Raw genomic sequence first — 16515 nt, 5'->3', positions numbered from 1 at the left:
GAAGAAGACATGTTTCGGTAGGAAATCTCGACAGGAGTTACATGTAGTCAAGACTTGAAGGGAGGGTGTTGAAGGTAGGAATGTTGCCGTCTCATTCCCAGACAACGTAATAAAATCTTTAAAATAGCCCGATATTATCGTTTTTTTAAATTTTGTTAAGATCAATATTTTTTCACAAATGAGCTCCAGTTTATTTTTCTGCAGCTGGTGTAAAAGTAAGCCGTCAACTGTAAACGTCAGTGTCTTCGCAAAAGTCCAGTAGTATACGAAAACTTTGCATCAAATACGATTTTGTTCAGAACTGTATAATGGAAGAATAAATCATGGAATCGGTTACCAAATTAGAAAAATATTTTATCTATAGCTTCCACCACATAAATTTACTTTTTTGATGGAGTGCGTTGTTTACATGATAAAAAATGCCTCGGGGCAAGGTAGCCCCTTTCTCTTAATTTTTGCTGCTGGGCTGCTCCTGCAGGTACATGAACATTTAATTTTTTAGTTTACACACTGTATGCTTATATACGATTTATTTGAATTGCAGATTTTTATTCCAAACTCGTCTCTCAGTATGTATTATATAATTAAAATTGGAGTGAAGAATAACAAATCATTTTTTCGATCTGAATGTATTCTTTTACAGATAATCATCTGAATTTGCATATAGTGAATATTTTTTCATCTATTTTTATGCCCCCGTAAACGAAGTTTCGGGGGCATATAGTTTTTGTCGTTTCTGTCTGTCTGTCTGTCGCTCTGTTTGTCCGCAAAAACTTTAACCTTGCCCATAACTTTTGGTTTGCTGGAGCTATGATTTTCATATTTTCATATGTTTATTCCTTGTGACAAGACCTTTCTTTGGGTACCACCAAATTTGACCTTTTGACCTTGACCTTGGAATTTGACCAACTTTTACATGAAAATTTTAAATTTTACTTTGGCCATATCTTTTGAACAGAAGATACCAGGACATTTATACTTCACATATGTAATGTTTGTAGAAAGACCTTTCATTGGATACCAACAACATTGACCCTTTGACATTGACCTTGTAGATTTCCGTACTTGTGAAAAAACTTTAACCTTGGCCATAACTTTTGAACGGTAAAAGATATGGCTTTCGTACTCCATATATGTAATCCTTGTGAAAAGACCTTCATTGAATATCAAGAACTTGACCCTATGACCTTGACCTATGAGATTGATCTACTTTAGAAAAGCAAACCTTGATCGTAACTTGTATGGAGTTAGGGCTAGCGCTTTCATTCTTTACATATTTGATTCTTGTTACAAGACCTTCCATTTGATTACAAGAACTTTGACCCTTTGACCTTGAAGTTTGACCTACTTTTTAAAAAAACGAACGTTGGCCTTAACTTCTGAATGGTTAGGACTAGGGCTTTCATGCTCAACATAAGTATTCTATGTGGCAAGACCTTTCATTTGATACTAATTACATTGACCTTTGGACCTTGACCATGGCTATTTTTGTACTTATTAAAAAAATATTAACATTGGCTTACTTTCAAATTTCACAATGTTTTCCAGTGAGAATACCCTACTTTTGGTACCATTTAATTAAATTTGAATTTAAGAATAGCTTAATCTTTGCTATGTTGCCATACGGGAGCATCAGTGTTTCACAAACACAATTTGTTCTTGATATTTCTGATGATATTTCTGAGTAGTTCGGAACTAGAACTTCTTAGTGTGAAAACACTGACCTACGTTTTCCAGATTAGTGACTAGGTTATGCCCGACAAACTATAAGCCCTACCCGGACCAAACTTGCATGGGTAACTCATCTAAGGATGGACAATCGAAACTTGATGCTGGATCTGACCTACATTTTCCAAACGAGTGTCCAGGTTAAAGTTTTGGGAACAAGTCATTCCCCAATGAACTTTAAGACATATCTAAACAGAACTTGCTTTAATATTGTTGTCAGAATAAATACTAACTGTTAAGAAAATATGATGTGAGATTTGCATTACTTGAACTGACAACATTCGTTGAGGTGAGCTTCGTAATCCTTGATTACCAATGTTTTTTTTCATCTTACATTTGAAGGAAATGGTTTCTGTCTAAATCAACTAAAAATTTCAAAGAGGACTTAAGGCCACTTTTGCTAATGTGTAGACCAAGAGGGAAATATGTGAATGATAATCTTGGAAAGCGGGAAGAAAACAATTACAAGTAATTCTTTTTTATGTGGTGTTTTTTTTTTAAATTTAGTTATCAGCAATTTTAGATATTATATCTGTTTCTCGCGGGTTTTGGATTGTTTTGTAAATATTTACTTTATTCCTTACAAATCTACAGATTTCTTCCTAAGCTAAATTATCAAGTACAAACTTGAAATTTAAGATTGAGACGCAAGATAAGTTATCGTCAGATTTGTAAACAAAAAACTCTACATTTATTACGTCAAAATGATAAGATTTATGCTTAAAAGAAAAATGCCTTCCTGTCCATAAATAGCACAATTGTTTCCTTGCAGTCATCGCATCTATACTAGCAAAATAGAATGTTCATCTTCTTCTTTGTGTTTGTGGCACTTGCGCCAATAATTTCGGTTAACAGCTTCCTACTGAACACAAACAGACCACTCTTGTCGAATTTTTCCGGTCCATCTTCCAGTTACGATGCCATTACAATTGCTTACATGCTTCAAAAGATGGATCTTTTGCAGCTGCATATTCAACAACAAAACAAAACGTTGGAGACGCAAGCTAACTTAATTCAAAGTCTTTTGAATTTAACACAACAGTCTCCATCAACACAAAGTCTTCGTAGTGAAATTTCTATTCTTCAGGTCTATGTCCAGCGAATCATGGATGAATATCATAGACTCACCAATATTTCCAACGCAACCGATCTGGCAATCAAAATTAACAACATGGCAAACTCCGTCCACTCCCTTTCCACATCGTTGGTTGTGCAAGAAAATAAGATAAATAGCGCTGAAGCTGAATTCAGGCGACAAATAAGCATTTTGAATGGGACAATTTCGAACACTCTTTTGCATACGACCAGCCAAGTTACTACCAACAAAAATTCAATCTCTGCAATCCAACAGTCTTTGAACACACTCTCGTCTAAAGAGCACAGCAATGAGAATCGACTTGCAACTTTGTCAAGTGACCTACATACTACGCAGAACAGTTTAAGTTCTCTTCAGAGCACAGTGTCTCAAAATCAACAACATACATCACACCAACTATCAGTACTATCGACACAATATTCTTCAGTATCTGGAAGGGTTTCTGATACACTCTCACGGCTTAATACTAATATTACAAGTATGGATTCCCGTGTACACAATTTGGAAGTGGAAGTTATTACTGGTAAGTTCTACAATTCTAAAAAAAAAAAAACGTTAACATAGGATATTGTTAATTTTTTTTTCAAAAATGGCATCACATCAGATCTATGGAACGCTAAATTAACATTTATTCAAATATTTGTACCTATCTTCAAGCAATTGTACCTATCTACTGTAAATGAATTGTATCTTTCTTTAAATCAACTGTACCTATCTTCAAATGAACTAGAGATAAGTAAAATTCAATTATACCTATTTTTAATTCATTTGAAGATAGATTCAATTGATTTGAAGATAGGTTCCATGCGCGGATCTAGAGGGGGGGGGGGGGTCGGGGGCCAGGACTGGAATCTGAAAGGTACTAAAGGAAGAAAAAAGTTACCTTGGACCCTCCTCGGAAAACACAGACCCTCCCCCCTCGTAAACGCGAATATGTTTTAAATTGCTATGATATGTCAAAGGTCTGAAGAATTAGAAGTCATTGACACCCCCTTCCCCCTTAAAGGTCATTGACACCCCCCCCCCCCAAGGAATAGGTTTTTAAAATTTGGGCGATTTATTTATTTATTTAATTTTTTGCAAGTCTGGAATTTTCTGGGTTAGATTATTTTTTGGACTGGGGTGGATTTGCGCCTGGGTTTAAATGCAATGAATTGAGGATAGGTATAATTGATTTAAAGATAGGTACAAATAAATTGAACCTCTTTAATTTCAAAGATATTGGCAATAATAACTACTCCATTTATATTTCCAGCAGAAAAGACTGTTGCAAAGTTTTGTTTAGAGTGTGGTCCTAATAAATGTCATGGACAAGTTTGGCTGATTGAAATCTTTGTTTTCACGCCGAAAAAATAAAGCCAATTTGTCATTGATATCTTCCGCTCACTTATTAATATAAATGTGTATTTTAATAGGTATATGATGCTTTTGCACTTTTGGAATTTACTTTTATTTCTCATTTCATCCTCGTTGTCGTCGCTCCGTAGGTTCTGTGCGTTTCCCTCCATGCCCAAGGGAGCATTCATTATTTTCAACAACACGAAACGAATTTAACCTAGGTACAATTGAATTGAACCTATCTTCAAATCCTTTGTGGATATGTTTTAATTGAACATATCTTCAAATCAATTGTACCTATCTTGAAATGAATAAGAGATGAGTATAATTCTATTGAACTTATCTTTTGAATTGAAGATATGTGTAATTCCATTAAAGATGGGTATAATTCATTTGTACTTAGGTATAATTATTTAGAGATAGGTATAATTATTTACATATATCTTCAGTTCAATGATACCTATCTTTAATTCAATTGTACTTATTTTCAATTATTTCAAGATGGATCCAATTATTTGAAGATAGGTACAAATATTTGAATATACATGTTAATTTGGCGTTCCATACATAACAGATATACAGATATTTTAAAAAACTTTTAAAAATATTTTCTCACTATTGAATTGTTTGGATTTATTATTGAACGCGGGAGAGATACAGAATTTTGATTAATTAAAAAAAAAATATATTTAATTTTTTATAACTTAGGTGTAAGACTTGTTGGTGGGAGATACACTGGAGAGGGGCGAGTAGAAGTCAAGTACCATAACGGCTGGGGAACTGTCTGTGATGATGGTTTTACTGACACTAACGCTCAAGTTGTTTGTCGCCAGCTGGGATTTGCATGGTAACTTCAATTTTTTTTAAAACACCTTTTCTTACATAATCCGTCGATATGCGCTATTTGGATGTCGTAAGCACTTTAAATTACATTTTTATTAAAATAACTGGTAAATTTTGTAGCATTTTGTTTGTGATACGTCTATAGTTACCAAACCAACACAGTTAAATGTTAATACACAGGTTAAAACCTCCATGGGATCCACGTATATAGTGGAAAAATTGGCTTTTTAATCTGTCGGTCAGGCAAAGGGCAAAAGGGCAAAGAAATATCAATTAGAATATTCAACAAAGTCCATAAAATGCAACCAGAATCAAAGAAAAGTTATATGACAGAATACTTACAAAAACACATTGGTCTTGTAACCAGAAGCGAGTGGTTGTTCCTTTTACGAGTTTTTACGTTATCAACGATACTTCAAGAATAAAAGTATAATTGTCTTTTCATAGTATATTGTAATTCATTTATTCTTTCTGACGTACCAAACACGTTAAATATCAAACGAATATTGATCTGTGCGAGTACATATTTTACACCAATAAAACATATAAAAAGTAATTTACGTTATGTAATTTACGGTATAAGTAAAAAAAAAAACATATATGGTACTGATGTCCACGGGCACTGGAAGTTAATGTAAATATATATAGTATGGCCTGCCTGTCTGATATCCGATAATTAAAGGCTAGTTTTAGCTTAAATTTTAGATTTTTAGTAGTAATACTTTGTGAATATGTCATAGAAATATATTTTAACCAAAAAAGTCAAAGAATCCTTGGAGTACGAAACACGGAAAAGGGGGGGGGGGTCCCGACCCAAGCACCTGTGGTCAGTAGCTGTGCATTTCCAACAAAAAATCAATGAAATTACGTTGCATTTTTCAGTTAAAAACTGGAAGAAAGTGCTCGTATTTATAAAAATCCATACCCTCTGATACTAACTTCTGTTTTAGTATCAGAGGGTATGGATTTTTATAAAAGGCTAGTTTTAACTTACTATCAATATATGTACGGTAAAGACAGGCAATACCATCGAGCTGCCATCTAATGACGGTATAAAAATATTTGATTTTTTCGTAATATATCGTATTATTGACCAGTCAAAACTTACCTTTTTATTTAGTGCGGATAGAGCGGAAGAACGGCAGCATAGCAAAAGTTCTCAGCCACTTGGAGGTATAAAAACATATTCATATTTAAGGAAGAAAAAAATTTGTTTGATCCACCCATTCATTTCTTCGAAGAAAAAAAATGTGTTTATTAATCAACAGATAAAATGGGCATAAGTAAAAAGACTAGAATTTCTGACATCGTACTCAAACCATCGGTGAAATTCCATAAAAATAATTTTTATGATATTTTCACTGCAGTTGTGCTTCAAAGGTATTTTTCCAAGTGTAGCAACCGAAAATAATGTTGTACCGCGCGGAATCTGCACGGTAAGCAGATTGGGAAAAAATAGGTCGAAAATACAATACGGTCGAAAACAGGATACGAGACGATCGATATTACGAGTTACATGTACCTTTAAAAGCTTTCAAATATTAATTGTTTTTACAAACAAGGTGTATTTCTTTTTATTTGTTGCAATATTTCACGCATAAATCTTTCTGCATTGGTGACTTAATGAAGTAAAACTTTCATAACGTAAATTACAGTGAAAATAACGTAAATTAAATATACCTTAATTGCCTTTCTCTGTAATTATATTTAATAAATTTCGCTTCAAAAACAGAGATTGTTAAGTCAAAAGAAGAAATTAAAAAACATATAGGGAGTAAAAGAAGATTCAATAGGGAGATATTAGAAAAAGAAAGGAAAAAATACATTCTGACAGCAGATCTTACGTTATCATTATATCTAACTGTGAATCTCCTAAAAGGATGAAAAATAGTCAGTATTTGTGGCATTTATGGGTGTTTGAAAATACTGTAGGTCATTTAGATAGGTGAAAAAAAGTTCAAGAAAATATTAATTTTTCAATTGAATAGCAATAATCTACGTTTTCAATATATTTCTTTTAGAAAAAAATTATTTAGAGAGAGAGAGAGGAGAGGGAGGGAGAGAGTTTAAATAAAAAAGTTGGTTCCTTCTGTTCCACCGGGCATCAAATTTTTCTTGTCCATTATTTCTATTAGAGATAAATTTATGTGTTTCGGTATTTAAAACTTCATTTGTGATATTGCAGCACATAAATTCAAAGGTTTTCTTAGTGCATCTTGATGTGTAAACATGATATTAAGCCAAAGGATAATAGTATTTTAAATATCAGTATATATAATGTAACCTAAAATAAAAGATCTCTTCGTAATATTGATGACTAGACCAGTCTTATCTTCAAGGAAAAGTACAAATTCTTCTAGAAATAATTGTGTATATTCACATTCCCATAAAGGGTGTTCTATTGTTTCTTCTTCCGAGTGGCAAAAACTGCAGTATTTAGAGTCATTTTTGTTAATTTTGAATAAAAATAAATTTGTTGCTAAAATTCTGTTTATAATCTGATATTTAAACCACTGGAGTTTACTGGGGGTTTTTTTGTTCTTTTTTGTCACTCTGAAGAGTATTTTTGTGAATTTTTTCCCATTCGTTATTGTCAACCTGGAAAATCTCACTCCACTTTGTTTTACCTGTTGACACAGGAGAGTTTTGATTAAGAATTTCATAAAAAAAAACATTTGGATTTGTGACATTTCATCACCTTGTAAATATTTCTCATAACTAATGTGTTTTCTAGCTTTTTAATAGGTATGGCAAGGCCAGAATCTATTATCCAAGACTTAATAGCATAAATAATACTAATATATTCTTTAAAAAAAACTGATCTTAATTATGGTTTAATTTTTACAAAAAGATTCAAAACTTAGAAAAGAACCATTTTCATTTATGATATCATTAAGGTTATAAAACATATATTTATTCCTTATATCATATATAAACCTTGTATTTTCACCTATATATCTATTAGAGATAAAACCTGTTTAATCTTTGTTAATAATTTTGTCAAAGTATCTTTTTATTCTATTTGCAATAGTGCCCGATGCAATTTTATAGATAGTATTTAACAAAGTTATTGGTCTCCAGTTCTTTAAGTATTGTCTTGGCTTATCACCTTTTGGTAAAAGTGTAATAACATGCACCATGTCTTGGTGTAATAGAGAGACTTCCACTCTTATAACTGTAATTTATAGATCTAACTTCAAAGGGACCAATATACTTCCAGAATATCTTAAAAATTCAGGAGAAAAACCATCAGACCCTTGTTACAACGCACTTTGAAAAATTACGCACTTTGAAAAAAAATTTCAAAGTGCGTTTAATTTGGGACCAAGCTAACGCACTTTGAAAAAATTAAATTTCTGTTCAAAGTGCGTTAATATCGACCATATTAACGCACTTTGAAAAAAAAACGTAAAGCTTGATCAATGTATTTACAAGTAATCGGTATAATAAATAATTGACCCTGGTTGGATAATTTTTTGGTGTTTTAGGTTTTGATAAATATTGTATAAAAGGAAATAGAGAGAGAGATGATTGTTTAAAATCATTATTTCGTTTCTTTTTAACATTTCTAGTCTGTAATTATAGTAGATGTAAGGGAGGGGGGGGGGGCTAAAAGTGAACTACTTACGGAATAGCATTTATCTTAAGAAAAAGGGGCAATTATTTGATTTTCAAAGACTATGGAATTTCTTTCTCTCTCATACGTTTTACTGTACTTATAAAATTCTAGTTTTCAACTGTTTTAAGTTAATTCAATTATTGATAGTTTTCAACATCATACCGGTAATGTAAATAATACATATCCATTGTTTGGGTATAGCATACGCATCATAAACGGACGAAGGGCAAGGGGAGGGGGGCTTAGCCTTCCCCCTCCCACTAATTTTGGAAACATATGCATCATATAGGCATGGAAAATGCGGCTTACCCTTTTGTGGGTTTATTACTCCCCGTTTTATTTGCTACCGACGCCTTTGTTTTGAAAGAGAAAGAGTAAATCTGAGAGATCTTCTACCCGTATTCTCCTCTTCTCGACGGGAGTAAATCAATTAATAAGTTTACTGAAAGATAAATTTCACTGAAATAAAATCTTTCCATTACTAAAATCTAAAATCACAATTTTTGTTTTTACTTAATTTTTTCAAAGTGCGTTAAGTGTATCCATGGTAATATATATTGATGTAAACTCTTAACACACTTTGAAAAAAAATTTCAAAGAGCGTTGAGTATGTCCAAAATTTAACGCACTTTGAAAAAAATTTTCAAAGTGCGTCGATTTTGTCCCAATTTTAGCGCACTTTGAAAAAAAATTTCAAAGTGCGTAATTTTTTCAAAGTGCGTTGCCACAGACCCTGGAGATTTATTAGGTTTCATTTTGTTTCATTTTATAGAGTAGATTCTGTCTCCTTCTTGGAAAGCTTTGGTATTTCTTTCTTATTTAACTCATTGAATAGATCAGTATTTGGGTTTACCATACTGGTTTTATATAGTTGTTCATGAAATAATTTTGCTTCCTTTAAGATTCTGATTGGTCATAAATAGCATTAACATTATTATCCTCCAATCTAGGTATAATCTTACTAGTAAAGATTCTAGATTCTAATGCGCAAAAATAGTGTGATGGTCTTTCGCCTTCTTCAACCAATTTTGCTCTACTCCTCATATAAGTACCTTTCAATTTATGTTTTCTAATGTTCTCCAATTTTTGCTTTTACTATATAATTCATCAATATTTAAAACTTTCACAAACATTTTCTTCTTATAATTTGATACTTTCTATTAAATCTTTCTCTTTGTTTTCTCTTTTCTTTTTTGGTATATGATGCATATGAAATAGTTTTACCTCTTAGCTCTAAAAGCAGAGTTTCTGAAAATAGCTGATCATTAACAGTGAATTAAAAATTGGTATCTGGAATATTATCTATGTTGTCAAAGTTATACGCTGGGATTGCATACTGTTTCTTAACCCCTAAAATTACATTTTTAATACAATCTAAATAATTTTCATCATTAATTAAAGAGTTATCAAATTTCCATAACCCCCTACCTTTCTTAAATTCATTAAAAGCTATAGACAAGGATATTATGGAGTGGTCTGATCTATTTATTAAGATTTATAAAGGAGCAATTACATTGTTTGGGCCTTGGGTATATGTGGAACGACCAAAGGAGTCTCAATAGTCATATTTGTCAGCCAATCATTCGTCAAAGACTTAAGGATCACTTTATACAAACCTTATATAGCAAAATGCAAACAGAATCAAAATGTTATATTTATAAGCATTTAGTTGACAATTTTTGCTTGCAATATTATTTAGAAAAATAGAAACCAACGGTGTACAAAAAATGTATTTCTAAAATGAGGTTGTCCTTGCATAATCTGTTTATTGAAACAGGTAGACATAAGAATTTAACAAGAGACAAAAGATTCTTTAAAATATGTACTAAAAAAATTGAAGATGAATATCATTTTTTACTTGTATGCCTAATTTATTAAACATAGCGATCAAAGTTTTTGAAAAAATATTATTGGTATAGGCCATCTGTGTACAAATTAATACAGTTGCTAAGTGAATAATGTTACAGAATTATGTAATTTAGGGAAGTATATCTATAAAGCCCTCGCGCTTAGAAATGATTTAATCATGTAATATTAATCATTTGCTGAATTGTGACTATATAACTGCTATATTACATGTACGTTGCATTAATCTCATGTCATTCTCCATATCAACTGTAAAGACTGTTATATTACGAGTTTGTATGTTTATATGTGCATGTTCCATAAGGATTTACAATGACTGACCGTCCATTTCCTATTATTTCCTTTATTTATATATTATATTAATGCTATAAGACGTATGTCTTTTGCAATAAACAAATTGAAATTGATCTATAACTAGTATCTATAAAGCATTTTTCCAAACTTGGCGTATCATTATTTGGACCATAAATGTTGCATATCAATACTTCTTGACCCTCTACACATGCTTTAAGTAAAATAAAATTTCCATCAAGGTCGCCCTTTTCTGCAAGAGGTTTTAAATCAAAATTGTTGTTCACTAGAATTGCCACTCCCCTAGAGTTTGTAGAGTATGAGCTGAAAAAGCACTGGTATCCCCAAACATTTCTAACTTCGTTTTCAATATCACATGAAAAATGTGTATCTTGCAAACAATAAATGTTATAATTTAAGGCTCTTTAAAAGTAATTAAAACATCCTTGCGCTTTGCAATATCACCTAAACATTGACAGTTTACTGAAATAATATTAACCATTTGACGAAAGGCCAGAAGGCTCATTCGAGATTCATGTTTCTAAAAACTAGATTCAAAATTCGAGGTTCGAAATTCGAGATTCGAAATTCAAGACCCAAACTAGCCAATCAAAAGCGTGTTTAACTTTTGATTATTTCCTTTTGTTACGTTTTACTATCAAGAAATCGTTGAATATATTTATAACAAATGGATCATTTGCTAAAATGATAATGCAGGAAAAAATGTTTTATGTATTAAAACGAAATTAAAAAAAATTTGGATTACATTTTGAAAAATACTTATATTGTCTTATTTTTCTAATTTAACAAAATAGTAAATACGTATATATGGAATATTAAATGGTCTTATCGTTGACTTACAGAACAAGTAGGTCAACTAATTTTATATCATCGGATCATTGCTGACGTAGAATGTTGCATGTAATTTTAATTAGATATGAAATGTTATGAATCGTATCTACATTGCACAATAATTTAAGGTTATATATTTCATTACATTTATAAAGGGTACATTTGTGCAGTGAAACTTGACTCCTGAATCGAACTGTAGCGTTATATATGGTTTGTTACAACGCACTTTGAAAAATTACGCACTTTGAAAATTTTTTTCAAAATGCGTTAAATTTTGGGACCAAGTCAACGCACTTTGAAAAAATAAAATTTCTTTTCGAAGTGCGTTAATATGGACCATATTAACGCACTTTGAAAAACTGTGTATGGATTTGTCAATATTCCTGCAAATCTTAGGTATGATAAATAATTGAACCTGTTTGATAATTCTTCTGTGAAGAGGTCACTTCAGGATGTGAAAGTTAGCGATTTTGATTTTTCCATACTTTGAAAATTCTTTCTCGCTAAAATGCTTTACTGTACTAAATTTTTTTCAAGTTTGCATGCATTTTATGTAAACTCAAATTTATTGAAAGTTTTCAACGTCATACCAGTTATGTAAACACATATATTTGGGTGTAGCATAGGCATCAGTACCGGAAAGGGGGGTTACATGTAGGCATATAAATATTTTGCAAAGATATACATAATATAAACATGTATGCATTAAAACTTGGGGCTTACTTATGGGGTCAACTTTCAATTTGCTACCGACGGCTATGTACAATGTTTAAGAAAAAAAAGGGTTGGGATGAGAGACCTTCTACTCGTCTTCTCCTTGTTCTCAATGAGGTTAAATGAGTTCATGTAAATTTAGAAAAGTTTTTCGGAAGATGTAATTATTACAATTTGATTTCCTCTATTACTAAAATCTAAGTCCAGAATTTTTATTTTCATGCAGATCTTTTTTCAAAGTGCGTTAAATGCCTCCATGGTAAAAAATATTTATGTGCATTCTTAACGCACTTTGAAAAAATTTTTCAAAGTGCGTTGAGTGTGTCCAAAATTTAACGCACTTTGAAAAATTTTACGCACTTTGAAAAATTTTTCAAAGTGCGTAATTTTTTCAAAGTGCGTTGCCACAATGGTTTAATAAGAGTATATTTTAGTCTTTGGCCATAAAGCTATGGTCAGAGACTAAAATATAACACCATAACGCTATATAGTTCTGCATCTAATTTAGACTCATCTACTATTTGATATAAGATAAAATAAATGCCGCATTTATATATTTTAATTCATATCGCCAAGCTGTATTGTAGATATAGATTTTAATTAATTCAAGAAATCAAAGCCTTAAATGAAGATAAGTAATTAAATTCTTAATTTTTATGCATACCCTCTATCAGGAAAACGAACGCGATTTTTCTTTATCAAAACTACGTCGTCTTACAAGTGTCAAGCCTTTCAGTGTGTTTGTAGAAATGGGCAGGCGGGGTGGGTGGGGGTGGAGTTATTCTTAACCTTGAGACACTTGCCACGTATTCATAACTTCATTTATATGTAATCAACCCCGTAAACAAAGTAGACAATACAAAAATATATATATTCCTGATATATGTATTCTATTTAATATTTAAGAAGCCATAATATAAATTGCTGATCAAAAATCCAATGATTATTTCAATTTTCTTCTTTTATAAATAACACCCTATCTTGCATTTATATTTTATTAAATGACGTATTTGTTATTTATAAATTAAACGATTTCTTTATAGTAAAATCATAATAAAGGGGAGTAATCAAATCTTGAACCCGCTTTTGATTGGTTAATCTGTTCGAATCTTGAATCTCGAATAAGCCTTTTGGGAGCTTTTGATTGATTAATCTGGATCTTGAATCTCGAAACTTGAATTTTGAATCTCATATTTCGAACCTTGAATCTCGAATGAGCCTTCTGGGCTTTGGTACATTTGAATAACGTTTACAAGTTGATACCAACCGGACCCATGGACCCAAACACTCGGAACTATGTTCATAGTTTTATCCAAAGTAAAATTAAAATCCCCCACCTCTATTCAGGATTCAAAAACATAAAATTAAGTAAAACAGAAATTCAGTTTAAAAAAATTCTAGCGAAAAAGAACAGAATTAATTATTTAATAGTTGAAAAATAAGATTAAAGCAAACAACATTTGTTAATTACAAATTGAGAGAAAAAACATTGGCACACAAACAAAACTTTTGAAATAGATTTTTAATACAGACATAGTGCTAAAAAATAGATAAAACTGAATATTCATTTTAGCAATAAAATGATTTTTTAAGGGGGTCAAATCGACCTAAGAAAATAACGTAAATTACGAAGAAAAACACCCTACGAATACATATATTTATCGTGCATGGTGAGGTTCTGATACTTTGAAAAAATAATTCTCCGGTGTTTTGTTGACTTAAAAACATCAACATCTCCCAAAAATAATGACTTTATTTTTTATGGAAGCTAGACTGCATGTCGACGGATTATGTGAAAATAGGTGTAAAGCTATTTATAGCGAGTCTGAACCAGAAAACAAAAATGCGAAATAGTGAGTCGATATGATACCAGTAAACATGTATTTATATACTCAAGGTCGGGTGCCATCCAAAAGCAGAGTGCATCATTTGGACAAGGTATAGGAACAATCGTATTAGATGATGTCACATGTAGAGGACCAGAAAAGTCCATAGCAAGTTGTCAGCATCAAGGATTTACAAAGAACAACTGTAACCATGGTGAAGACGTCGGCGTTGTGTGCTGTGAGTGTGTTTAAAGTCATCGATGATTAACCTGTAAAAATGAGGACGCTTACTGGTGTTCTAAATTAGATCTCTAATTAAAAAAAAGACACTTATAATGAACGTCTTACGTAAAAAATGTTTAATTATGGGGTTTGGTTTAAAGGGGCGTAGGCACAGGTCTGAAGTTAATATTTCCCCAAATTGTATGTATTTAAGGAGGCTGAGGGTCATCAAATTAACCACAAATTAACCACCAGATTTAACTTATTTTTTTTTTAGATACGGTATCTTAAGCTGTCAACTATCATTTGGCAAAGAAAATTTTTACACATTTTAGTTTTAAAATTTGATCATTTTTGTATATCTCTATGTGGAGCTCTTCTTTAAAAGGAGATCGAAAAAGTCTTTAAATGGCTGCCCCCCCCCCAGCCTCTTTAAGGAAAAACTGTCTAATTTTTCGATTACATGATGTGATAAATCGATTGGCTTGCGTTATTATTTGCATTAACGCCTTTAAATTAATAAATTATCACGCAAGCCAATCGATTGATCATCGTCATGAAATCGAAAAATCGGACAGTTATTCCTTATATTTACATGCCTTTGATTCCACTGTCGTGATCCCGTGCCGGATTGGACAAAACAAGATGGCGGCGGGAACAAATCGAAAAAGGTAGGTACCTGAGATTTCGGTAAATATCCCCATTAACCGTCAGGTATGCTTGCTCCATAGATGTTGTCGAATTCCTAGTAAAATGCTTATTAGTGTGTTTAATAGCTACTTTTCCTATCGTCTCTTAAATTTGAAAATTTAACGACTGAAGACTGCCAATATTTCCGATTGAGTTTGAAGCGGCATGAAGTTGTTTTTTTTTCTTCGATTTTGACAGTTTTATACATCCAGCAGCAGGAGTGTGGCTAACAAATGATAATTTGGAGTAATTCTGACCTGGTGTTATATGTTTATTTGTTATAACCCATTTTCTTTCAATAATATTTCGATTTAAAAATATTGGCATGTGCTGGATTTGAAGCGGTTAATTTTAACGGAAAATGTGCCGGATTAGACAGCATTTTTGGTGCGGGATTGGATGTGTTTACGATAGTCATTTATTAAATAACCTTTTTTCTCTTTTAGATTTCAGCTATGGATGCATCGTTAAATGAAATACCAGGGGGAGGAATTCATTATATACCTTATCATACCGAAGGAAATAAGTTTTGTCCAATCCGGCATGGGATCACGACAGTCACGTTTGATTGACACATCCTGGCACTTTCAATACTTAAAAAATTTTGTTGTGCATTAATGAAGATATTAAAACTTTTATCCAGATAAATCAGTGTAGAAAAGTAAGAAAGCTATTAAATCCAACTCATTAATATGATCATTCTGTGATCAGTGATGTGTACAGAGTAAAACAAATGGAAACAAGAAGCGTTTGTGAAACACTGATGCCCCCGTATGGCAACATAGAAGATATAAAACTTTTCTAAAATGCAAATTTAATTTCTTGGCACCATAAGTAGGGAATTCTCACTGGAAAACAATTGTGAAATTTGAAAGTAGACCAATGTTAAAGTTTTTTCAATATAAACAAAAATCTCCAAGGTCAAAAGGTCAAGGTAATTGATTTCCAATGAAAGGTCTTGCCATAAAAAATAATTATGTAGAGTATGAAAGCCATAGCCCTAACCGTTCAGAAGTTATGGCCAATGGTTATTTTTTTAAGTAGGTCACACTCAAAGGTCAAGGTCAAAGGGTCAAAGTTCTTGTTATCAAATGAAAGGTCTTGTTACAAGAATTAAATATGTAAAGTATAAAAGGACTAGCCTTAACCCTTTAAAAGTTATGGTTAAGGTTTGCTTTTTTTTAAGTAGGACAAATGTCCTGGTTTCTACTTTTCAAAAGATATGGCCAAAACAAAAGTATAGAATTTTCATGTAAAAGTGAGTCAAACCCCAAGGTCAAAAGGTCAAATTTGGTGGTACCCAAAGAAAAGTTTTGTCACAAGGAATGCACATGTGAAATATGAAAGTTATGGCTCCACTAAATCAAAAGTTATGGGCAACACGACAAAAACTATATACCCCGAAACTTCGTTTACGGGGGCATAAAAAT

At 32.0% G+C, this 16515-nt stretch overlaps 1 protein-coding gene across 1 annotated transcript; it reads left to right on the top strand.

Moving 5' to 3' along the window:
* The first annotated feature begins 2482 nt into the window (after positions 1 to 2482).
* Positions 2483 to 15315, top strand: LOC134271710 (uncharacterized). Its single transcript, XM_062753919.1, has 4 exons — positions 2483 to 3347; positions 4871 to 5009; positions 14245 to 14411; positions 15284 to 15315. The coding sequence occupies exons 1-4, from the start codon at positions 2528 to 2530 to the stop codon at positions 15313 to 15315; spliced, it is 1158 nt and encodes a 385-aa protein (XP_062609903.1). The 5' UTR covers positions 2483 to 2527.
* Positions 15316 to 16515: the final 1200 nt, after the last annotated feature.

The sequence above is a fragment of the Saccostrea cucullata genome, unplaced genomic scaffold, assembly GCF_032062105.1.
Source record: "Saccostrea cucullata isolate Sc308-1 unplaced genomic scaffold, CSIRO_AGI_Scuc_v1 ctg1163, whole genome shotgun sequence".
Lineage (NCBI taxonomy): Eukaryota > Metazoa > Mollusca > Bivalvia > Ostreida > Ostreidae > Saccostrea > Saccostrea cuccullata.
This window is presented reverse-complemented; position numbering and strand designations above follow the sequence as displayed.

Coding starts and splice junctions, on each gene's coding strand:
- LOC134271710 (XM_062753919.1), top strand. CDS start 2,528: ATGTTCATCTTCTTCTTTGTGTTTGTGGCACTTGCGCCAATAATTTCG. Junction 3,348..4,870: donor GGAAGTGGAAGTTATTACTG/GTAAGTTCTACA, acceptor TTTATAACTTAG/GTGTAAGACTTGTTGGTGGG. Junction 14,412..15,283: donor AGACGTCGGCGTTGTGTGCT/GTGAGTGTGTTT, acceptor CGATTTTGACAG/TTTTATACATCCAGCAGCAG.